A 23,608-nucleotide genomic window follows, 5' to 3' on the forward strand; every position below is an offset into this window, starting at 1 on the left:
GAGGACTGAAAATGTTTCACAAACACTTATTAATACATTGCCTATGCAAATAGTTGTATTATGATAATAGCTGTAGGTGACGCCTAGTGTTGGGCAATAGTATCTCCTTAAAGGAGATATATCAAGGTCATTTCTGGCATTGTCCTAATTAGACTGTGATTCACTGCCTCAAATTTTGGATTATTCAACTTTCACTCGTAGTTTGTATAAAATCAGAAAGCCAGAGTTTCTGATACTGTAAAAAACAGTGGATCTATACACTAACACATAATTAACTCTTGCCACTGATCTGGACCTATATTTCAGTTCATACTTGCCTAATGGGCAGAATTCTTGCTGATATGCATTCAGATGATGTCAGCAAGAAGAGCCTCTTTGAAGTGAAGAGAATGAATGTTGCAGACCTACATCAGCAGAGCATCCATCCACAAGCATTTTCCTTTGATTATTTCTTCATTAGCAAGTGCTCCTGACTCAGCTTTACAAACAAAACTTCTGCACTCTGAAGTTGAACAGAACTGGTTTGACCACATAAACCATATCTTAGCTAGGCAAGAGCCATTATTACTGCTGTCCCTGCCTTACACAAGGATATAATTTTCTAAAACAATTTAAAGTTAAGAGGCACTGACAATATTACGATTCTATATTGCGTATGCAGTCTGCATTACTCTCTGCCCTCTGTTGCCTTTATTACCTTTGTTAGTCACCCTAACAGAGTACAACACAAAACCTGGCGGAAACAGAAAATTCTGCATAGTATTGCTACATCAGGGGAAATTTTTGGAAAAAGTTAATTACCTTGTAGTTAAGAGACTGCATCTTAATACAACAGACAGGATTCAGTTCCTAGTTCTGTCAGAGACCTCCCAAATGCCACAGAGATCAACTAAAAGGAGAATCCAGCGTGCTTAGCTAGAATTCTTTTGCAGGGGTGAATTTCATTACTTGCTATATATGCTTAATACCTATGTTTTGAAATAGCAATTTTGGGGTACCTCCTTGAGGGGAGAAATCTTCCAGCTAGAAATTACCAAAGAGTGAGAACCAAGAGACATTGAAAACTCCGGGAGGAGAAGAAAAAACGTAGACTATATTTTCAGCTGAATTGTGAGCTCCCCTGGTATGTATGACATTCATCCTACCTTGTTAGGACCAAATCACGAAAACCTGAGGCTACCTCTGCCATAGCACATACCAACAGGCTGAACACTATGCCAGCCAGTACTGATGGACCTAACTCTGCCCCTCTGCGCTCGGAGGCACTATGTGCGATGGGAGGCTCTCATGCGCACAGAGGCTCCCTCCAGTGGCAGAGGCCACCAAGAGGACCTTGTCAAAGGGTGCGTGCAGTACACCCATTTTCCCAGAAATCAGTTCACCACACTCACTCTTCCCTCTGGAGGGAAGCTTCATGCATAAAACTGGCAAGCATGTTTAAATGAACTAAAACCACCACCACGGTGTTTATGACATGATGCATTTATTACAATAATTATTCTTATTTCATGAGGCACCCCTAAAGATCCCCTGGGCTGTGGAGCTTATCAGGAATATTCTGGAGACATCAGAAAATGAGATTTCAAAGAAGTTCACAAACATCTGTTAGTATGTCATACATGGAAGTTATTTTATGTTAATGGTAATAATATCCTAGTAGATTTAGACTGCTCTGACCTCATGTGGAATGAAATATGTAAAACATTTATTTAATCAACTCCTCATTTTAAGCTTCATAATTGGAGATGGCTTCGTTTTTATTTAAAAGATAACTCTGTGATAGTTTTGCTCTTTAAAGTTTTTGCACCAGATACTTCCTCCAGCTTAGGTAAGAACACACCTGTAAACTTCATTAACATTATATCAGATGAAAACCAAGCCCTGTGTTTCTAGAGATTTATCTAGGCATGGAGACAAATGCTAGATGTTAGCCTGTATTTCCAATAAGGAAAGTAAGTCTTGTGTGCTGACACACTGTACCACTGACACCCGAGACTCCCTGTGCAGTCATGTTTTTAGCAAAGTCACCAGAAGTCTATTAATTCTTAGTGTATTTTTAATTCTTAATGAAACCAGTGGAGTAAAACCAGGAAATTTCAAGATGAAAAGAACTTGCAAGTTACCATCTGCATTTTGTATTATTACCTAACTCAGCTTTAGATAATCATAAACAGTGAGCAAAACAATTACTGCAACTACAGAGTAATACATGCAACAAAGTTTGCTTCATAAGTAATTAAGGCCCTTTATACAAAGGTTGTCTCAGCTCCTCCAGGCAATCTGAGAAAGGGTATAAATACTCTCTCCGTGCAAGGCGTTTCTAACTACTTCTCTTGACTTGTTCTCTCCGGTACACTGAGTAAGTCTGATTTGACAACTATAAAAACCTTGAGTTTAATTTTGCTTTAGCATGAATTTTGTTAAAATCGGGACTAAATCCTGCATAAATATTCTGGCTCTCAGAGACATTAGTAAGCATCTTTCTACAGATGTTTTCTATGCTGGATAAAGGATGCAAAAATAAAAGCAAGGGCTTTTCAAGACTGCTTTGGGCTGTTAATTTTATGGGAGAATAAGGAATTTCAATCTCTTAGTTCTGAAAAATTTTCAGAAGAGCTCTGAGAATAGTTTTTAGCATTGTTTTTGCATATGTGGCACGATTAAGGGATTCAGCAGTTGTTAGGTGGGGGGATTTCATAGATAACTATTGAAGTAAAATCCTTGCTCGAAGTTAGCTCTGTGTGTCTACAGACATGCAGCATTGCTGTTCGTAATCTGCCCATCCTTAGCTAATTTAATTGGAGTCACAACAAGCCACATCAAGTGATGATTAGATACTATTACTTAATGTAACTGTGCAAATAAGCTTTCATTTCTAACTGCTAAAACTTTGCTAGTATTTTATGTGTTTTTACAGAGATTAAATTAAGCATTTTTTTAGGTCAAAGCTATGTTCTAACCTAAGGGTATTTGGGGGAAAGTGCTATGCATGTTTTTTGCTTTTTTTTTTCCCCAGCATGATACATTTGAGGATGCTTTTGCTTTCCTCTGAACATAGTTGAGACAAGTAAATAGATCAAAGAGCTCATTGCCCTACCCATTCCCCTGTGCCAGCACGCTGCTAGCACCTGGTGCAAAATAGCACTGAGCTTCTGAAGTGGAGAAAAGTAGCTTTCAGGATATTTTTACTTTATGCTTGGCAATATAATAGTTTATTTAGTAGAAAGTGTTGCTGACTACATATTTTAGGATCCTGTATACTACTTCTCCATAGATAAGACTTGCAGATTTCAGAGGTTAGCTCCAAGTTACCCACCATCTGCCTTAGAAACTTTCTGCATTTTCCGTTTATTTACTGTAAGGAGTACTGCAAAGCTGCAGTGTCCCCTAGTCCTCGTCTTCCAAATGTTCTCAAGGACAGCAGCTCTAGTATACTGCAGCACACAGGACTTAACTGAGAATAAAATAATACTTTTGCCTTATTCATCACTTTAAGGTATCTTTGATTTACAAGTTTAAAAAAAATAGTGCGATGCTATACCATGGAGAAATAGCTTTTCTGTGAAGATTTCGTCTGAAGAAAGAAATAAACACTACTAAACATGCGTACCCTAGCTGAAGCTGCAAATTTCATATTTGGGTTGACAATAGCACCACAATATAAATATTAAGTGATGTGTCTTACTTATTAAACCAGTATTTTTAACCCCCCATTTATCCTTAGCCTTTAATTTTTCTGTGTTTTAGTGGAACCTTTTACTACCTGATAATAAGAGGAATCTGCAAGGAAAATAATATAGGAAATTAAGCAGGCTTCTTAGTAATCTGTTTAGATTACTCAACACTCAAATCTATCGAAAACCCAGATTTTTTTTCCCTTACACCCCATCTGTAAAACACAGAATGTAGGCACTGCCCTGAGAAGCTTTGTGTGGGAGGAAAAGAGATGCTGTGGGAACAAGTTCAAACTTGTCTCCAGGAAATATTACAAGGACTGGAAGATTTTAGAACAGATGTCTGTTTTGGAGGCAGCATGCAAAGAAAGGGGAGGATTTTTGCTCCCAGACAAAGAGAAGTAAAGAGAGCAAGCTTAAAGCAGCAAATTAGAAAGGACAAATAGATGCAGGCTAAGTAAAAGGCGGCAGATACAAGGAAAGGAGCTCAGCTGCTGTCTTTATCCAAATCATTTCTGTCTAAAGATCTCTTACAGCCAAGCTTAGAAGTGTCAATAGCCAAGTGCATGGGTTGGGTTGTGGGTTTTTTTTTCCTAATTCTGCACATAAATTGCAGGTACTCCCCTACCACAGCCTAACGATGGCTTCTGACCAGCTGGCATGCACCAACCCCTGCGAGGCAAAATGTCCCCAGCCCCTGGCCACCAGCAACAATGAGCCCTGCGTTGTGGCCTGCGGTGACTCCCGAGTGATTATATACCCACCACCTGTCGTGGTCACCTTCCCAGGGCCCATCCTCACCACTTACCCGCAGCAAACCGTCGTGGGAGCCTCAGAGCCCTCCGAGGTGGCCCTGGCAGCGCCCCCCACCACAGCACCTCTGCCAGCAGAGGTGACAGGGAGACTGGAGGCAGCAATTGAGAAAATTGCCCCCCAGGTCATTTCCCGACCTGAGCCACGGTGTGCCCCAAAGTACTCCTACACCTATTCTTCCCAATGGACACATCCATGCAATTCATACCGCTCCGGAAAACGGCGGACATACTAAGCTCTACCATGGTGTGCACACAGCAATTTAAAGAAGCAGGAAACTCAAGATGCAAATTGGGGGTGGAGCTGATAAGCACCAGCCCAAGTGCTTGGGTGTTGTCTGGCTCCAGCTGAAAAGACTGAGAGCTGCAAATGCTCAGCACCTGTGAAAAGCAGGCTCATGTGTGCGTTTTCTCATTCTGCCTTTAGTTTAGAACTGTTATCCTCTGGCTTTCCAGTTTAGTCATCTGCTTACATTGTGCTTTGTCTTATTTCAGTTATATTATTGACACTGAACTCAGAGAGGTGACTTAGGATGCTAGAAATTGCACACAGCAACTGCACCAAAGGAGAAAAAACATTTTTTATAGACTGCATCACTTTGACCCTGGTGGTTAGCCAGAGCCTCACTGAACTCCTGGAAAGATGGTCATTATATTCTGTACAATTTTGTTCCAGAATTGTAGAAAAGCTGTCTCTTTCCAAATAAATTTTCTGTACCAAAGTATGTCTTCTGGTTTTCATTACCACATAATCATTTCCTTCTTTGTTTCCTTATCAATTGAATTTATAGTATATTTATCCTTGGTCATAGGTATTCCATGTTTCTTCTTTGACTGCAGATGTCACAAAATTCCAGGAATACTTTTCTATGCAATGTCATTAAACATGTGCTGAACATTTGGCACTCTCCAGGACCAACCTGAGTCCCTGGCAGTTGCCGCTTGTAACAGCAGTCCCTGCAAGTGCTTGGGTAATGCTCAGCTCCAAATTTGCCACGTCCATCTCAGGACAGAGCAGCTTTCCAGCACTTTGCCCCAAGTCCAAAGCAAGACATGAATACCTGAGTGCAGCCGGCAGGGTGGAGAAATGCACAGCCCACACACGGCCCTCTGACACACTGTGCAGAGATTCCCTGAGGTCACAGGAGGAAAGATGCCCTCAGGCTGCCCCCAGATGACAACACTCATGAATGCACTAGCCATATTGCAGGGTGCATGCTCAGTGCATCACCCCGAGCATCATGACTGACTGGTGAGAACAGGTTGCAGAGTATGAATGGGAAAGAAGTACGCCACTAGTTTAGTTTTCAGTCCTCTATAGACCTCACAAAACAGAAAGTGGTATTTCACCGTTGAAATGTCTTTTGTGATGAAGCTAATATTTACTAGTAACTTCCCTACCTTGCAGCTCAAAAGTCTTTTCTAAGAGAAATTCAGAGCTTCCACAAATGTTTTTAGCAAATGAATTGCCATCTAACATTTCACATCATCGCTCAGTTATAGACATAATTCCAGCCACAGTGAAGAACAAATTCAGACCAAAAAAAATTATTCATGCAATGCAGATTCTTTAATGTGGATGGAAAATGCAATAGACAGTGTCAGCAAGAAACAAAACAACACAGAAACAACGACTTGGAAAAATGAAAATCATAAGGCTGCAGCAAGGCACAACCCAGGGCTCCACTCCAAAGAAGCCCACCTCCTGTTGCAGGATGGGAGTCTGAGAGCTGGGCAGAGCAGGAGACACAAACATCCGAGGATGAGTACAGCTTCGTTGTATCGCAGATAGAGGGAAGCTGTTGGAGGCAGTGCTGGAAAACCTAAAACGACCAGCTGAAGATCTGCAAGGTTACTCTGTGCAAATAAGCAAGGACCATAAAGTTCAAGTAGCTGCTTTGCCACAGCCTAAAGAGGGGCTGAAAGCTTTGTTCTTCATCTGGTGGTAGAAGACAAGAGTTGCTACTTGTGGAGACCGAGGGCAGATGCAGCCCTGAACTCCATGGATATTTGGGGCTTAGCAGGGCCCGCAGCTGCCACTGAGGTACCTGTGGCCTCGGCCCCAGCCACCATATCCGCAACCCCCAAAGGCTCCATAGCCCCCATAAAGCCCATAGCCCCCATAGCCTCCAAGGCCTCCATACCCCCCATAGCCCCCTAAGCCTCCAAATCCGCCACGGCCTCCAAAAGTGCCGCCATAGCCCCCTCCAACACCGGGGAATCCCGCCGAGCCAACAACGCTGTACTGCGGGAAGGAGCTGAGGATGGGCCCGGGGAAGGTGACCACCGAGGCCGGGGGCTGGATCACCACCGTGGAGTCAGGGCACTGCCGCACGCAGGGCTCGTTGGCGCTGTCGGCCAGTGGGGCCGGGGCGGCCACCCCACAGGAAGGGACGCACAGGCTGGAGCAGGACATCTTTCAGGCAGGCAAGGAGTCCTGGAAAAGGCACCGATGATTAGGCAAGGGTGCAGGGAAGGGGCTGTTTCGAGGGAGTCGGGGAGAGATCCCCAAGAGGCTTCCAAGAGCTGGACTTACCCGGGTGATCAGGAGAGTCAAGTGGAGGAAGCTGGATAGAGGGCTGCCAAGCCCTCAGCTCTTTTATACATGTCCCAGACTGCCCGGGGCATCGGCCAGAGGGGCGGTGGCAGAAACCCCGGGCAATGATGAAATCCAGCGGACAGGCTTCATGACAGAGATAGTGATGCGAGACAATTATATGCCTCCTCACTGGGGACACTGGCGTGTGAACGTGCCCTGGAGAGGATAGGGGTGATGGGAGGGACAGACCGTGACACATCATTACATGAAAGACAAGGTGCTGCTGCTGTAGCTGACCACACAACACCAATAAACCCGATTCTGTCCCCAATCCTCCTACTTTGCCTATGCGCAAGAGTCCTGAGCATCTTGCAGAAGTGCTTTGCAATCCTGTGCACAGCCATCACGCCTGTCATTACCTCCCTTTTACAGGCTGGTAAACAGAGGCACCAGGAGGTTCGGCAAAGGAAGAAGCTATCCCAGCAACTCAGGGCAGCTCCCTAATGCCAGCTGTGACCCCATGCTGGCAAGGACTGGGCAGAGCGCAGTCCCAGGTGCAAGGGGCATCCCTAAGCATTGGACATTTACCTGCCACTGCATGGCTTGTTGATTTTTCGCTCCCCAATTCACTTGATGGTCATGCAAAGAGCAGAGGAGAAGGGTCCCGTGTCGGATGGAGTTCCACCTATGAACAGTGCTGGCACAGATGCGGGTGGGAGAACAGTGGGCTCAGGCACTGGGGACCTGTGATAGGGGACATGTCCATGGAGGAGCAGGAGGGCAGGAACAGGACCAAGACACTCTCAGCTCCCTCAGCTACGTGTCTGTGAGCATGGTCCTCCCCGAGCCCTCTCTGGGGGAACTCGATTACCTAGCTGGGCATTGAGGGCTGTGCCAGGAGAGGCTGGCCAAGCACCCACGGAGAGCCCGGCTGCACATGGCCACGCTCCCCATGGGCACAGGTGTGCTGGGCAGTGCTGGCTCTGAGTGCGTGGCTGGACTGCTGCTGAGTGTGGCGTGGTTGGGCACAGCAATCTTCTGCGAGATGCTCAGGATTCTTCCATGTAAGCAAAGTGAGGGATTAGGGGCAGAGCAGGGTTTATTGGTGCCACAAGTTCAGCTACAGCAGCGCCTCGTCTTTCATGCAATGATGTGTCACGGTCTGTCCCTCCCATCACCTCTTTCTTCTCCAGGGCACATTTGCACGCCAGTGTCCCCAGTGAGGAGGCATATAATTGTCTCACATCACTATCTGTGTCGTGAAGCTTGTCTGCTTGATGTCATAATTAACCGGGGTTTTTGCAACCGCCCCCTTGGTCGATGCCCGGGGCAGTCTGGGACATGTATAAAAGAGCTGAGGGCTCGGCAGCCCTCTATCCAGCTTCCTCCACTTGACTCTCCTGATCACTGTGGTAAGTCCAAGCCTTACGTCCATCTTTCCTTCCTCAGCCGTGGCTTTCTCAAGGTACCTTTTGCTCTGGGCTCCACCACTCTTTCGTAGTGCATAGTTAGGATGTGACGGGACTGTTTCAGAGCTGTGGAAAGGATGGAAAATTGAACTGGTAGGTACCATGCCCTGAGTTTACCAATGGACTCAAGTCCTTTGGGAGCTCGGTGATTTTCCATCTGCTTTGGATGAGGGAGTTTTTCCTCACTCCCATGGGCGAGCAAGAACCAGGGAGCATGAGGGGAGCAAGGGGTCTAAACCAGCATTTCAACTCTGGAACGTGTTTTTGCTCTGACTGCCTGAGGTCATCCAGAGCATGTCCTGGGACACAGGTTCCAAGCGCAAGAGAGCCAGGAGGGATTTGGGATCAGGCCTTGCACTGAGCCAGAGCTCTGCCTTGTCTTGCAGCTTCACCTCCTGAACTGAAGGATGTCCTGCTCCAGCCTGTGCGTCCCTTCCTGTGGGGTGGCCGCCCCGGCCCCACTGGCCAACAGCACCAACGAGCCCTGCGTGCGGCAGTGCCCTGACTCCACGGTGGTGATCCAGCCCCCGGCCTCGGTGGTCACCTTCCCCGGGCCCATCCTCAGCTCCTTCCCGCAGTACAGCGTTGTTGGCTCGGCGGGATTCCCCGGTGTTGGAGGGGGCTATGGCGGCACTTTTGGAGGCCGTGGCGGATTTGGAGGCTTAGGGGGCTATGGGGGGTATGGAGGCCTTGGAGGCTATGGGGGCTATGGGCTTTATGGGGGCTATGGAGCCTTTGGGGGTTGCGGATATGGTGGCTGGGGCCGAGGCCACAGGTACCTCAGTGGCAGCTGCGGGCCCTGCTAAGCCCCACACTGGGTCCGGCCACAGGCGAAGGAGAGCTCCGGAAAAGCCCCTGGCACATCCTGACATGTCGCCCAAAGGAAGGACGTCCCTTCAGCATTGCTGGGCTACGGAGCTTGGACGCCTCGCGCCTGCTTGGTGCCCAACTCTGCCTTCTTCCTGCCCCGCTTGAGCTTCACTCCAGGACTTGATGCCCCTTGATGACAGAGACCCGCGCTGGGTGCCGGCTCCTGCGGCACGCCTCATGCTCACTGTAGCTCTGCCCACTGCCGGGAGACAGGGGAAGGCCCTGGCCAGGGCCCTGCTCTTCTCCCAACTCCCTCCTCCCCTGGAACTGCAATAAAAGCTCTGTTGCATCGCAATGTCGACCCATGGTTTTTCTTCTTCCTTCCTCCATACCCAATATCCCAGCTGGCAGCCTGGGATCCCTGGGCTGTCCTAGCCAGCATCCACCCGGCGCCTCGCCAGGGTGACCTGCGGGAGCTGCCTCGCTTCCTCCTGCCTACCCTCAGCAGCACGTCCTTACACCAGATGGTCACCTGCAGCAGGGGCCGTGCTCATCTCCTTCAACAAGAGCTTCTTCCTCTTTGCCCTCCCTGTCTTCTCCCCACTTTGGGCTCCTGCACTCTGCAGCCCAAAAAGAGCTTTTGGGCCCCACAGTAACTTTGCCGCTCACCCTGGCCGTTCCGATTGGGCTGCGTGCAGCCCCAGGACCGTGGGGATTGGGACGCCGATGGAGCCACCCCAAGGGCAAAGGTCCAGCTCAGAGCCACTTGGGAGGCCACGGGTCAACAGGGGAGAGGGTGAGCAACCCCCAGGCACCGCCTTGCCTCCATCCCTTCCACGTTCCTGCAGCCCCGCACCACCTCCTCGTCCTGTCTTTCCTCTGTCTTCCACTGCTCCTTGGAGCACTTTTGGCCCCGTCTTGCCCCCACTGCTTCAGCAGAAGCTCTTTCTGGCATTCCCTGTGTCACCCACCCGCTGCCTGGGGACACGGCTCTGCCCAGGAATGACAGGAGAGCTTCCCACAGCCCGGAGCTCTGGACCACATTTTGCTGGCCCTTTGCTGCCCTTCCTCACACACCAGCCCACAAAGAAGCTCACACTGCCACACACCCGCAAAGCACCCATTCACAGCAGCCGTGACGGGGTCACCAGAACCCCCGTCCATCATTGTGCCCTCAGCAGACACACAGGGGACACCACGTGAGCCCCGACCTGGTGGACGGCCGAGAGTCAGTGCAGGGGGACCTGGCCAGACGTGGGGACGGGCAGAGATGGAAACATCCTCGAGGGGAAGAGAAGACGTGCAAGCTTCAGTTCAGGCAGTGGAAAAAAAGAATGCCTGCTCTTGCCATTTTGCTGCCTTTTTTCCCATCCCCTGTGTTCACAGTTGTGGATGAGACATCTTTTCCTGAGCTCCTCAACAGTGACCAACGTGCTGCCACACTGCCCGTCCTGATGGCTCTGGCCGGAACTGTCTCTGTCCAAGACCACCTTGCAGTGCTGGGATCACAGGGTCAGAAGAGAGTGGGGGAAGGGAGGGACCTCAGGAGGGTAGGCAGTCCAACCTCCGGCTCAGAGAGCTTTGCCCCTCATGTGACTGGATGCCCATGGCCATTTCATGGCTCTGAGAGGAAACTTGGGAAAGGTCGCTGTGCCTATCTTACCCCTTCCCAGTGCACCCCACCTCTAGATGGGCACAGGGGCATGGCCCGCATCTGGCAGCAGCCCTGTACAGGCAGTGGTGGTCCCTCCATTTCCCTGGACCTCCAAATGTGACCAATAACAAGCCAGTAAGAGCGGGGTGAGGCCAGGCATGCTGGTTTTGCAGAGGATTTGGAAGAGCTTCTGCAAGACACCTATGGCACTTTCACGTATTCAAAGTGGGCTTTGAGAAAGTATTGCGTTTATTGCTGGTGGGAGAGCAGAGGAAGCGCAGTGGGATGTGCTCTGCAAGACCCAGCTGGGACTGGGACTGTCATCATCAGTTGTAGCACACTGAGCAAAGTGCCCAAATGCTCCAAGGGCACTATCGTGGGAGAATCAAGGAGCCCAGACCGACACGTCCTGAGGTTTGAAGGAAGTGAGAAAGAAGAAGGAAGGGTGAAGAAAAACCATGGGTCGACATTGCAATGCAACAGAGCTTTTATTGCAGTTCCAGGGGAGGAGGGAGTTGGGAGAAGAGCAGGGCCCTGGCCAGGGCCTTCCCCTGTCTCCCGGCAGTGGGCAGAGCTACAGTGAGCATGAGGCGTGCCGCAGGAGCCGGCACCCAGCGCGGGTCTCTGTCATCAAGGGGCATCAAGTCCTGGAGTGAAGCTCAAGCGGGGCAGGAAGAAGGCAGAGTTGGGCACCAAGCAGGCGCGAGGCGTCCAAGCTCCGTAGCCCAGCAATGCTGAAGGGACGTCCTTCCTTTGGGCGACATGTCAGGATGTGCCAGGGGCTTTTCCGGAGCTCTCCTTCGCCTGTGGCCGGACCCAGTGTGGGGCTTAGCAGGGCCCGCAGCTGCCACTGAGGTACCTGTGGCCTCGGCCCCAGCCACCATATCCGCAACCCCCAAAGGCTCCATAGCCCCCATAAAGCCCATAGCCCCCATAGCCTCCAAGGCCTCCATACCCCCCATAGCCCCCTAAGCCTCCAAATCCGCCACGGCCTCCAAAAGTGCCGCCATAGCCCCCTCCAACACCGGGGAATCCCGCCGAGCCAACAACGCTGTACTGCGGGAAGGAGCTGAGGATGGGCCCGGGGAAGGTGACCACCGAGGCCGGGGGCTGGATCACCACCGTGGAGTCAGGGCACTGCCGCACGCAGGGCTCGTTGGCGCTGTCGGCCAGTGGGGCCGGGGCGGCCACCCCACAGGAAGGGACGCACAGGCTGGAGCAGGACATCTTTCAGGCAGGCAAGGAGTCCTGGAAAAGGCACCGATGATTAGGCAAGGGTGCAGGGAAGGGGCTGTTTCGAGGGAGTCGGGGAGAGATCCCCAAGAGGCTTCCAAGAGCTGGACTTACCCGGGTGATCAGGAGAGTCAAGTGGAGGAAGCTGGATAGAGGGCTGCCAAGCCCTCAGCTCTTTTATACATGTCCCAGACTGCCCGGGGCATCGGCCAGAGGGGCGGTGGCAGAAACCCCGGGCAATGATGAAATCCAGCGGACAGGCTTCATGACAGAGATAGTGATGCGAGACAATTATATGCCTCCTCACTGGGGACACTGGCGTGTGAACGTGCCCTGGAGAGGATAGGGGTGATGGGAGGGACAGACCGTGACACATCATTACATGAAAGACAAGGTGCTGCTGCTGTAGCTGACCACACAACACCAATAAACCCGATTCTGTCCCCAATCCTCCTACTTTGCCTATGCGCAAGAGTCCTGAGCATCTTGCAGAAGTGCTTTGCAATCCTGTGCACAGCCATCACGCCTGTCATTACCTCCCTTTTACAGGCTGGTAAACAGAGGCACCAGGAGGTTCGGCAAAGGAAGAAGCTATCCCAGCAACTCAGGGCAGCTCCCTAATGCCAGCTGTGACCCCATGCTGGCAAGGACTGGGCAGAGCGCAGTCCCAGGTGCAAGGGGCATCCCTAAGCATTGGACATTTACCTGCCACTGCATGGCTTGTTGATTTTTCGCTCCCCAATTCACTTGATGGTCATGCAAAGAGCAGAGGAGAAGGGTCCCGTGTCGGATGGAGTTCCACCTATGAACAGTGCTGGCACAGATGCGGGTGGGAGAACAGTGGGCTCAGGCACTGGGGACCTGTGATAGGGGACATGTCCATGGAGGAGCAGGAGGGCAGGAACAGGACCAAGACACTCTCAGCTCCCTCAGCTACGTGTCTGTGAGCATGGTCCTCCCCGAGCCCTCTCTGGGGGAACTCGATTACCTAGCTGGGCATTGAGGGCTGTGCCAGGAGAGGCTGGCCAAGCACCCACGGAGAGCCCGGCTGCACATGGCCACGCTCCCCATGGGCACAGGTGTGCTGGGCAGTGCTGGCTCTGAGTGCGTGGCTGGACTGCTGCTGAGTGTGGCGTGGTTGGGCACAGCAATCTTCTGCGAGATGCTCAGGATTCTTCCATGTAAGCAAAGTGAGGGATTAGGGGCAGAGCAGGGTTTATTGGTGCCACAAGTTCAGCTACAGCAGCGCCTCGTCTTTCATGCAATGATGTGTCACGGTCTGTCCCTCCCATCACCTCTTTCTTCTCCAGGGCACATTTGCACGCCAGTGTCCCCAGTGAGGAGGCATATAATTGTCTCACATCACTATCTGTGTCGTGAAGCTTGTCTGCTTGATGTCATAATTAACCGGGGTTTTTGCAACCGCCCCCTTGGTCGATGCCCGGGGCAGTCTGGGACATGTATAAAAGAGCTGAGGGCTCGGCAGCCCTCTATCCAGCTTCCTCCACTTGACTCTCCTGATCACTGTGGTAAGTCCAAGCCTTACGTCCATCTTTCCTTCCTCAGCCGTGGCTTTCTCAAGGTACCTTTTGCTCTGGGCTCCACCACTCTTTCGTAGTGCATAGTTAGGATGTGACGGGACTGTTTCAGAGCTGTGGAAAGGATGGAAAATTGAACTGGTAGGTACCATGCCCTGAGTTTACCAATGGACTCAAGTCCTTTGGGAGCTCGGTGATTTTCCATCTGCTTTGGATGAGGGAGTTTTTCCTCACTCCCATGGGCGAGCAAGAACCAGGGAGCATGAGGGGAGCAAGGGGTCTAAACCAGCATTTCAACTCTGGAACGTGTTTTTGCTCTGACTGCCTGAGGTCATCCAGAGCATGTCCTGGGACACAGGTTCCAAGCGCAAGAGAGCCAGGAGGGATTTGGGATCAGGCCTTGCACTGAGCCAGAGCTCTGCCTTGTCTTGCAGCTTCACCTCCTGAACTGAAGGATGTCCTGCTCCAGCCTGTGCGTCCCTTCCTGTGGGGTGGCCGCCCCGGCCCCACTGGCCAACAGCACCAACGAGCCCTGCGTGCGGCAGTGCCCTGACTCCACGGTGGTGATCCAGCCCCCGGCCTCGGTGGTCACCTTCCCCGGGCCCATCCTCAGCTCCTTCCCGCAGTACAGCGTTGTTGGCTCGGCGGGATTCCCCGGTGTTGGAGGGGGCTATGGCGGCACTTTTGGAGGCCGTGGCGGATTTGGAGGCTTAGGGGGCTATGGGGGGTATGGAGGCCTTGGAGGCTATGGGGGCTATGGGCTTTATGGGGGCTATGGAGCCTTTGGGGGTTGCGGATATGGTGGCTGGGGCCGAGGCCACAGGTACCTCAGTGGCAGCTGCGGGCCCTGCTAAGCCCCACACTGGGTCCGGCCACAGGCGAAGGAGAGCTCCGGAAAAGCCCCTGGCACATCCTGACATGTCGCCCAAAGGAAGGACGTCCCTTCAGCATTGCTGGGCTACGGAGCTTGGACGCCTCGCGCCTGCTTGGTGCCCAACTCTGCCTTCTTCCTGCCCCGCTTGAGCTTCACTCCAGGACTTGATGCCCCTTGATGACAGAGACCCGCGCTGGGTGCCGGCTCCTGCGGCACGCCTCATGCTCACTGTAGCTCTGCCCACTGCCGGGAGACAGGGGAAGGCCCTGGCCAGGGCCCTGCTCTTCTCCCAACTCCCTCCTCCCCTGGAACTGCAATAAAAGCTCTGTTGCATCGCAATGTCGACCCATGGTTTTTCTTCTTCCTTCCTCCATACCCAATATCCCAGCTGGCAGCCTGGGATCCCTGGGCTGTCCTAGCCAGCATCCACCCGGCGCCTCGCCAGGGTGACCTGCGGGAGCTGCCTCGCTTCCTCCTGCCTACCCTCAGCAGCACGTCCTTACACCAGATGGTCACCTGCAGCAGGGGCCGTGCTCATCTCCTTCAACAAGAGCTTCTTCCTCTTTGCCCTCCCTGTCTTCTCCCCACTTTGGGCTCCTGCACTCTGCAGCCCAAAAAGAGCTTTTGGGCCCCACAGTAACTTTGCCGCTCACCCTGGCCGTTCCGATTGGGCTGCGTGCAGCCCCAGGACCGTGGGGATTGGGACGCCGATGGAGCCACCCCAAGGGCAAAGGTCCAGCTCAGAGCCACTTGGGAGGCCACGGGTCAACAGGGGAGAGGGTGAGCAACCCCCAGGCACCGCCTTGCCTCCATCCCTTCCACGTTCCTGCAGCCCCGCACCACCTCCTCGTCCTGTCTTTCCTCTGTCTTCCACTGCTCCTTGGAGCACTTTTGGCCCCGTCTTGCCCCCACTGCTTCAGCAGAAGCTCTTTCTGGCATTCCCTGTGTCACCCACCCGCTGCCTGGGGACACGGCTCTGCCCAGGAATGACAGGAGAGCTTCCCACAGCCCGGAGCTCTGGACCACATTTTGCTGGCCCTTTGCTGCCCTTCCTCACACACCAGCCCACAAAGAAGCTCACACTGCCACACACCCGCAAAGCACCCATTCACAGCAGCCGTGACGGGGTCACCAGAACCCCCGTCCATCATTGTGCCCTCAGCAGACACACAGGGGACACCACGTGAGCCCCGACCTGGTGGACGGCCGAGAGTCAGTGCAGGGGGACCTGGCCAGACGTGGGGACGGGCAGAGATGGAAACATCCTCGAGGGGAAGAGAAGACGTGCAAGCTTCAGTTCAGGCAGTGGAAAAAAAGAATGCCTGCTCTTGCCATTTTGCTGCCTTTTTTCCCATCCCCTGTGTTCACAGTTGTGGATGAGACATCTTTTCCTGAGCTCCTCAACAGTGACCAACGTGCTGCCACACTGCCCGTCCTGATGGCTCTGGCCGGAACTGTCTCTGTCCAAGACCACCTTGCAGTGCTGGGATCACAGGGTCAGAAGAGAGTGGGGGAAGGGAGGGACCTCAGGAGGGTAGGCAGTCCAACCTCCGGCTCAGAGAGCTTTGCCCCTCATGTGACTGGATGCCCATGGCCATTTCATGGCTCTGAGAGGAAACTTGGGAAAGGTCGCTGTGCCTATCTTACCCCTTCCCAGTGCACCCCACCTCTAGATGGGCACAGGGGCATGGCCCGCATCTGGCAGCAGCCCTGTACAGGCAGTGGTGGTCCCTCCATTTCCCTGGACCTCCAAATGTGACCAATAACAAGCCAGTAAGAGCGGGGTGAGGCCAGGCATGCTGGTTTTGCAGAGGATTTGGAAGAGCTTCTGCAAGACACCTATGGCACTTTCACGTATTCAAAGTGGGCTTTGAGAAAGTATTGCGTTTATTGCTGGTGGGAGAGCAGAGGAAGCGCAGTGGGATGTGCTCTGCAAGACCCAGCTGGGACTGGGACTGTCATCATCAGTTGTAGCACACTGAGCAAAGTGCCCAAATGCTCCAAGGGCACTATCGTGGGAGAATCAAGGAGCCCAGACCGACACGTCCTGAGGTTTGAAGGAAGTGAGAAAGAAGAAGGAAGGGTGAAGAAAAACCATGGGTCGACATTGCAATGCAACAGAGCTTTTATTGCAGTTCCAGGGGAGGAGGGAGTTGGGAGAAGAGCAGGGCCCTGGCCAGGGCCTTCCCCTGTCTCCCGGCAGTGGGCAGAGCTACAGTGAGCATGAGGCGTGCCGCAGGAGCCGGCACCCAGCGCGGGTCTCTGTCATCAAGGGGCATCAAGTCCTGGAGTGAAGCTCAAGCGGGGCAGGAAGAAGGCAGAGTTGGGCACCAAGCAGGCGCGAGGCGTCCAAGCTCCGTAGCCCAGCAATGCTGAAGGGACGTCCTTCCTTTGGGCGACATGTCAGGATGTGCCAGGGGCTTTTCCGGAGCTCTCCTTCGCCTGTGGCCGGACCCAGTGTGGGGCTTAGCAGGGCCCGCAGCTGCCACTGAGGTACCTGTGGCCTCGGCCCCAGCCACCATATCCGCAACCCCCAAAGGCTCCATAGCCCCCATAAAGCCCATAGCCCCCATAGCCTCCAAGGCCTCCATACCCCCCATAGCCCCCTAAGCCTCCAAATCCGCCACGGCCTCCAAAAGTGCCGCCATAGCCCCCTCCAACACCGGGGAATCCCGCCGAGCCAACAGCGCTGTACTGCGGGAAGGAGCTGAGGATGGGCCCGGGGAAGGTGACCACCGAGGCCGGGGGCTGGATCACCACCGTGGAGTCAGGGCACTGCCGCACGCAGGGCTCGTTGGCGCTGTCGGCCAGTGGGGCCGGGGCGGCCACCCCACAGGAAGGGACGCACAGGCTGGAGCAGGACATCTTTCAGGCAGGCAAGGAGTCCTGGAAAAGGCACCGATGATTAGGCAAGGGTGCAGGGAAGGGGCTGTTTCGAGGGAGTCGGGGAGAGATCCCCAAGAGGCTTCCAAGAGCTGGACTTACCCGGGTGATCAGGAGAGTCAAGTGGAGGAAGCTGGATAGAGGGCTGCCAAGCCCTCAGCTCTTTTATACATGTCCCAGACTGCCCGGGGCATCGGCCAGAGGGGCGGTGGCAGAAACCCCGGGCAATGATGAAATCCAGCGGACAGGCTTCATGACAGAGATAGTGATGCGAGACAATTATATGCCTCCTCACTGGGGACACTGGCGTGTGAACGTGCCCTGGAGAGGATAGGGGTGATGGGAGGGACAGACCGTGACACATCATTACATGAAAGACAAGGTGCTGCTGCTGTAGCTGACCACACAACACCAATAAACCCGATTCTGTCCCCAATCCTCCTACTTTGCCTATGCGCAAGAGTCCTGAGCATCTTGCAGAAGTGCTTTGCAATCCTGTGCACAGCCATCACGCCTGTCATTACCTCCCTTTTACAGGCTGGTAAACAGAGGCACCAGGAGGTTCGGCAAAGGAAGAAGCTATCCCAGCAACTCAGGGCAGCTCCCTAATGCCAGCTGTGACCCCATGCTGGCAAGGACTGGGCAGAGCGCAGTCCCAGGTGCAAGGGGCATCCCTAAGCATTGGACATTTACCTGCCACTGCATGGCTTGTTGATTTTTCGCTCCCCAATTCACTTGATGGTCATGCAAAGAGCAGAGGAGAAGGGTCCCGTGTCGGATGGAGTTCCACCTATGAACAGTGCTGGCACAGATGCGGGTGGGAGAACAGTGGGCTCAGGCACTGGGGACCTGTGATAGGGGACATGTCCATGGAGGAGCAGGAGGGCAGGAACAGGACCAAGACACTCTCAGCTCCCTCAGCTACGTGTCTGTGAGCATGGTCCTCCCCGAGCCCTCTCTGGGGGAACTCGATTACCTAGCTGGGCATTGAGGGCTGTGCCAGGAGAGGCTGGCCAAGCACCCACGGAGAGCCCGGCTGCACATGGCCACGCTCCCCATGGGCACAGGTGTGCTGGGCAGTGCTGGCTCTGAGTGCGTGGCTGGACTGCTGCTGAGTGTGGCGTGGTTGGGCACAGCAATCTTCTGCAAGATGCTCAGGATTCTTCCATGTAAGCAAAGTGAGGGATTAGGGGCAGAGCAGGGTTTATTGGTGCCACAAGTTCAGCTACAGCAGCGCCTCGTCTTTCATGCAATGATGTGTCACGGTCTGTCCCTCCCATCACCTCTTTCTTCTCCAGGGCACATTTGCACGCCAGTGTCCCCAGTGAGGAGGCATATAATTGTCTCACATCACTATCTGTGTCGTGAAGCTTGTCTGCTTGATGTCATAATTAACCGGGGTTTTTGCAACCGCCCCCTTGGTCGATGCCCGGGGCAGTCTGGGACATGTATAAAAGAGCTGAGGGCTCGGCAGCCCTCTATCCAGCTTCCTCCACTTGACTCTCCTGATCACTGTGGTAAGTCCAAGCCTTACGTCCATCTTTCCTTCCTCAGCCGTGGCTTTCTCAAGGTACCTTTTGCTCTGGGCTCCACCACTCTTTCGTAGTGCATAGTTAGGATGTGACGGGACTGTTTCAGAGCTGTGGAAAGGATGGAAAATTGAACTGGTAGGTACCATGCCCTGAGTTTACCAATGGACTCAAGTCCTTTGGGAGCTCGGTGATTTTCCATCTGCTTTGGATGAGGGAGTTTTTCCTCACTCCCATGGGCGAGCAAGAACCAGGGAGCATGAGGGGAGCAAGGGGTCTAAACCAGCATTTCAACTCTGGAACGTGTTTTTGCTCTGACTGCCTGAGGTCATCCAGAGCATGTCCTGGGACACAGGTTCCAAGCGCAAGAGAGCCAGGAGGGATTTGGGATCAGGCCTTGCACTGAGCCAGAGCTCTGCCTTGTCTTGCAGCTTCACCTCCTGAACTGAAGGATGTCCTGCTCCAGCCTGTGCGTCCCTTCCTGTGGGGTGGCCGCCCCGGCCCCACTGGCCGACAGCACCAACGAGCCCTGCGTGCGGCAGTGCCCTGACTCCACGGTGGTGATCCAGCCCCCGGCCTCGGTGGTCACCTTCCCCGGGCCCATCCTCAGCTCCTTCCCGCAGTACAGCGTTGTTGGCTCGGCGGGATTCCCCGGTGTTGGAGGGGGCTATGGCGGCACTTTTGGAGGCCGTGGCGGATTTGGAGGCTTAGGGGGCTATGGGGGGTATGGAGGCCTTGGAGGCTATGGGGGCTATGGGCTTTATGGGGGCTATGGAGCCTTTGGGGGTTGCGGATATGGTGGCTGGGGCCGAGGCCACAGGTACCTCAGTGGCAGCTGCGGGCCCTGCTAAGCCCCACACTGGGTCCGGCCACAGGCGAAGGAGAGCTCCGGAAAAGCCCCTGGCACATCCTGACATGTCGCCCAAAGGAAGGACGTCCCTTCAGCATTGCTGGGCTACGGAGCTTGGACGCCTCGCGCCTGCTTGGTGCCCAACTCTGCCTTCTTCCTGCCCCGCTTGAGCTTCACTCCAGGACTTGATGCCCCTTGATGACAGAGACCCGCGCTGGGTGCCGGCTCCTGCGGCACGCCTCATGCTCACTGTAGCTCTGCCCACTGCCGGGAGACAGGGGAAGGCCCTGGCCAGGGCCCTGCTCTTCTCCCAACTCCCTCCTCCCCTGGAACTGCAATAAAAGCTCTGTTGCATTGCAATGTCGACCCATGGTTTTTCTTCACCCTTCCTTCTTCTTTCTCACTTCCTTCAAACCTCAGGACGTGTCGGTCTGGGCTCCTTGATTCTCCCACGATAGTGCCCTTGGAGCATTTGGGCACTTTGCTCAGTGTGCTACAACTGATGATGACAGTCCCAGTCCCAGCTGGGTCTTGCAGAGCACATCCCACTGCGCTTCCTCTGCTCTCCCACCAGCAATAAACGCAATACTTTCTCAAAGCCCACTTTGAATACGTGAAAGTGCCATAGGTGTCTTGCAGAAGCTCTTCCAAATCCTCTGCAAAACCAGCATGCCTGGCCTCACCCCGCTCTTACTGGCTTGTTATTGGTCACATTTGGAGGTCCAGGGAAATGGAGGGACCACCACTGCCTGTACAGGGCTGCTGCCAGATGCGGGCCATGCCCCTGTGCCCATCTAGAGGTGGGGTGCACTGGGAAGGGGTAAGATAGGCACAGCGACCTTTCCCAAGTTTCCTCTCAGAGCCATGAAATGGCCATGGGCATCCAGTCACATGAGGGGCAAAGCTCCCTGAGCCGGAGGTTGGACTGCCTACCCTCCTGAGGTCCCTCCCTTCCCCCACTCTCTTCTGACCCTGTGATCCCAGCACTGCAAGGTGGTCTTGGACAGAGACAGTTCCGGCCAGAGCCATCAGGACGGGCAGTGTGGCAGCACGTTGGTCACTGTTGAGGAGCTCAGGAAAAGATGTCTCATCCACAACTGTGAACACAGGGGATGGGAAAAAAGGCAGCAAAATGGCAAGAGCAGGCATTCTTTTTTTCCACTGCCTGAACTGAAGCTTGCACGTCTTCTCTTCCCCTCGAGGATGTTTCCATCTCTGCCCGTCCCCACGTCTGGCCAGGTCCCCCTGCACTGACTCTCGGCCGTCCACCAGGTCGGGGCTCACGTGGTGTCCCCTGTGTGTCTGCTGAGGGCACAATGATGGACGGGGGTTCTGGTGACCCCGTCACGGCTGCTGTGAATGGGTGCTTTGCGGGTGTGTGGCAGTGTGAGCTTCTTTGTGGGCTGGTGTGTGAGGAAGGGCAGCAAAGGGCCAGCAAAATGTGGTCCAGAGCTCCGGGCTGTGGGAAGCTCTCCTGTCATTCCTGGGCAGAGCCGTGTCCCCAGGCAGCGGGTGGGTGACACAGGGAATGCCAGAAAGAGCTTCTGCTGAAGCAGTGGGGGCAAGACGGGGCCAAAAGTGCTCCAAGGAGCAGTGGAAGACAGAGGAAAGACAGGACGAGGAGGTGGTGCGGGGCTGCAGGAACGTGGAAGGGATGGAGGCAAGGCGGTGCCTGGGGGTTGCTCACCCTCTCCCCTGTTGACCCGTGGCCTCCCAAGTGGCTCTGAGCTGGACCTTTGCCCTTGGGGTGGCTCCATCGGCGTCCCAATCCCCACGGTCCTGGGGCTGCACGCAGCCCAATCGGAACGGCCAGGGTGAGCGGCAAAGTTACTGTGGGGCCCAAAAGCTCTTTTTGGGCTGCAGAGTGCAGGAGCCCAAAGTGGGGAAAAGACAGGGAGGGCAAAGAGGAAGAAGCTCTTGTTGAAGGAGATGAGCACAGCCCCTGCTGCAGGTGACCATCTGGTGTAAGGACGTGCTGCTGAGGGTAGGCAGGAGGAAGCGAGGCAGCTCCTGCAGGTCACCCTGGCGAGGCGCCGGGTGGATGCTGGCTAGGACAGCCCAGGGATCCCAGGCTGCCAGCTGGGATATTGGGTATGGAGGAAGGAAGAAGAAAAACCATGGGTCGACATTGCGATGCAACAGAGCTTTTATTGCAGTTCCAGGGGAGGAGGGAGTTGGGAGAAGAGCAGGGCCCTGGCCAGGGCCTTCCCCTGTCTCCCGGCAGTGGGCAGAGCTACAGTGAGCATGAGGCGTGCCGCAGGAGCCGGCACCCAGCGCGGGTCTGTATCATCAGGGGATAGCAAGTCCTGGAGTGAAGCTCAAGCGGGGCAGGAAGAAGGCAGAGTTGGGCACCAAGCAGGCGCGAGGCGTCCAAGCTCCATAGCCCAGCAATGCTGAAGGGACGTCCTTCCTTTGGGCGACATGTCAGGATGTGCCAGGGGCTTTTCCGGAGCTCTCCTTCGCCTGTGGCCGGACCCAGTGTGGGGCTTAGCAGGGCCCGCAGCTGCCACTGAGGTACCTGTGGCCTCGGCCCCAGCCACCATATCCGCAACCCCCAAAGGCTCCATAGCCCCCATAAAGCCCATAGCCCCCATAGCCTCCAAGGCCTCCATACCCCCCATAGCCCCCTAAGCCTCCAAATCCGCCACGGCCTCCAAAAGTGCCGCCATAGCCCCCTCCAACACCGGGGAATCCCGCCGAGCCAACAACGCTGTACTGCGGGAAGGAGCTGAGGATGGGCCCGGGGAAGGTGACCACCGAGGCCGGGGGCTGGATCACCACCGTGGAGTCAGGGCACTGCCGCACGCAGGGCTCGTTGGCGCTGTCGGCCAGTGGGGCCGGGGCGGCCACCCCACAGGAAGGGACGCACAGGCTGGAGCAGGACATCTTTCAGGCAGGCAAGGAGTCCTGGAAAAGGCACCGATGATTAGGCAAGGGTGCAGGGAAGGGGCTGTTTCGAGGGAGTCGGGGAGAGATCCCCAAGAGGCTTCCAAGAGCTGGACTTACCCGGGTGATCAGGAGAGTCAAGTGGAGGAAGCTGGATAGAGGGCTGCCAAGCCCTCAGCTCTTTTATACATGTCCCAGACTGCCCGGGGCATCGGCCAGAGGGGCGGTGGCAGAAACCCCGGGCAATGATGAAATCCAGCGGACAGGCTTCATGACAGAGATAGTGATGCGAGACAATTATATGCCTCCTCACTGGGGACACTGGCGTGTGAACGTGCCCTGGAGAGGATAGGGGTGATGGGAGGGACAGACCGTGACACATCATTACATGAAAGACAAGGTGCTGCTGCTGTAGCTGACCTGGTGGTACCAATAAACCCTGCTCTGCCCCTAATCCCCCCACTTTGCCTATGCGCAAGAGTCCTGAGCATCTTGCAGAAGTGCTTTGCAATCCTGTGCACAGCCATCACGCCTATCATTACCTTTCTTTTACAGGCTGGTAAACAGAGGCTTCGGAAGGTTGGCAAAGTCAGAAGCCATTCCACATGCTCGGGGTGGCTCCTAAGTGCCCACCATCTCCCAGCCCTGGCAAGGGTTGGGGGGCTCACAGGGGCTCGGGACATCCCTAAGCCTTGGCCATCTGCAGGCCCTTGCTGGGTATTTGGGGCTTGCAGGTCCCCTTGATGAAAACGCAAAGAGCAGACTGCCTGACATGCCGGTGCCTGCAGAGAATGTGGGCACGTGCAGCCTGCCTCGCTGCGGCTGCTCAGGCAGGCAGTCCTGGCACAGGTCTTGCT

The 23,608-nt window shown here is 54.2% G+C and overlaps 7 protein-coding genes and 1 long non-coding RNA gene across 8 annotated transcripts; 4 read left to right on the top strand and 4 right to left on the bottom strand.

Annotated features, from left to right (window-relative positions):
* The first annotated feature begins 2,319 nt into the window (after positions 1–2,319).
* On the top strand, positions 2,320–5,208 carry LOC143171138 (uncharacterized). The gene is made up of 2 exons (XR_012997141.1): positions 2,320–2,359; positions 4,982–5,208. It is a non-coding gene; the product is annotated as an uncharacterized LOC143171138 (long non-coding RNA).
* Positions 5,209–6,503: 1,295 nt separating this feature from the next.
* On the bottom strand, positions 6,504–6,902 carry LOC143171102 (claw keratin-like). Its single transcript, XM_076359865.1, has one exon. It carries the CDS (start codon positions 6,900–6,902, stop codon positions 6,504–6,506), a length of 399 nt encoding a protein of 132 aa, XP_076215980.1.
* Positions 6,903–8,901: 1,999 nt separating this feature from the next.
* On the top strand, positions 8,902–9,651 carry LOC143171075 (claw keratin-like). The gene has a single exon (XM_076359832.1). It carries the CDS (start codon positions 8,902–8,904, stop codon positions 9,298–9,300), a length of 399 nt encoding a protein of 132 aa, XP_076215947.1. The 3' UTR covers positions 9,301–9,651.
* A 1,784-nt stretch (positions 9,652–11,435) lies between these two features.
* On the bottom strand, positions 11,436–12,185 carry LOC143171086 (claw keratin-like). Its single transcript, XM_076359847.1, has one exon. The coding sequence runs from the start codon at positions 12,183–12,185 to the stop codon at positions 11,787–11,789; it is 399 nt and encodes a 132-aa protein (XP_076215962.1). The 3' UTR covers positions 11,436–11,786.
* A 1,999-nt stretch (positions 12,186–14,184) lies between these two features.
* On the top strand, positions 14,185–14,934 carry LOC143171072 (claw keratin-like). The gene has a single exon (XM_076359829.1). It carries the CDS (start codon positions 14,185–14,187, stop codon positions 14,581–14,583), a length of 399 nt encoding a protein of 132 aa, XP_076215944.1. The 3' UTR covers positions 14,584–14,934.
* Positions 14,935–16,718: 1,784 nt separating this feature from the next.
* On the bottom strand, positions 16,719–17,468 carry LOC143171082 (claw keratin-like). Its single transcript, XM_076359840.1, has one exon. The coding sequence runs from the start codon at positions 17,466–17,468 to the stop codon at positions 17,070–17,072; it is 399 nt and encodes a 132-aa protein (XP_076215955.1). The 3' UTR covers positions 16,719–17,069.
* Positions 17,469–19,467: 1,999 nt separating this feature from the next.
* LOC143171088 (claw keratin-like) lies at positions 19,468–20,203 on the top strand. The gene has a single exon (XM_076359850.1). The coding sequence runs from the start codon at positions 19,468–19,470 to the stop codon at positions 19,864–19,866; it is 399 nt and encodes a 132-aa protein (XP_076215965.1). The 3' UTR covers positions 19,867–20,203.
* A 2,081-nt stretch (positions 20,204–22,284) lies between these two features.
* On the bottom strand, positions 22,285–22,751 carry LOC143171098 (claw keratin-like). The gene has a single exon (XM_076359861.1). It carries the CDS (start codon positions 22,749–22,751, stop codon positions 22,353–22,355), a length of 399 nt encoding a protein of 132 aa, XP_076215976.1. The 3' UTR covers positions 22,285–22,352.
* Between the last annotated feature and the right edge of the window lie 857 nt (positions 22,752–23,608).

This window comes from Aptenodytes patagonicus, chromosome 26 (assembly GCF_965638725.1).
Source record: "Aptenodytes patagonicus chromosome 26, bAptPat1.pri.cur, whole genome shotgun sequence".
NCBI lineage: Eukaryota > Metazoa > Chordata > Aves > Sphenisciformes > Spheniscidae > Aptenodytes > Aptenodytes patagonicus.

Excerpts from the sequence above, each read along its gene's own strand:
- LOC143171082 (XM_076359840.1), bottom strand. The coding sequence starts at position 17,468 with ATGTCCTGCTCCAGCCTGTGCGTCCCTTCCTGTGGGGTGGCCGCCCCG.
- LOC143171098 (XM_076359861.1), bottom strand. The coding sequence starts at position 22,751 with ATGTCCTGCTCCAGCCTGTGCGTCCCTTCCTGTGGGGTGGCCGCCCCG.
- LOC143171086 (XM_076359847.1), bottom strand. The coding sequence starts at position 12,185 with ATGTCCTGCTCCAGCCTGTGCGTCCCTTCCTGTGGGGTGGCCGCCCCG.
- LOC143171102 (XM_076359865.1), bottom strand. The coding sequence starts at position 6,902 with ATGTCCTGCTCCAGCCTGTGCGTCCCTTCCTGTGGGGTGGCCGCCCCG.
- LOC143171075 (XM_076359832.1), top strand. The coding sequence starts at position 8,902 with ATGTCCTGCTCCAGCCTGTGCGTCCCTTCCTGTGGGGTGGCCGCCCCG.
- LOC143171088 (XM_076359850.1), top strand. The coding sequence starts at position 19,468 with ATGTCCTGCTCCAGCCTGTGCGTCCCTTCCTGTGGGGTGGCCGCCCCG.
- LOC143171072 (XM_076359829.1), top strand. The coding sequence starts at position 14,185 with ATGTCCTGCTCCAGCCTGTGCGTCCCTTCCTGTGGGGTGGCCGCCCCG.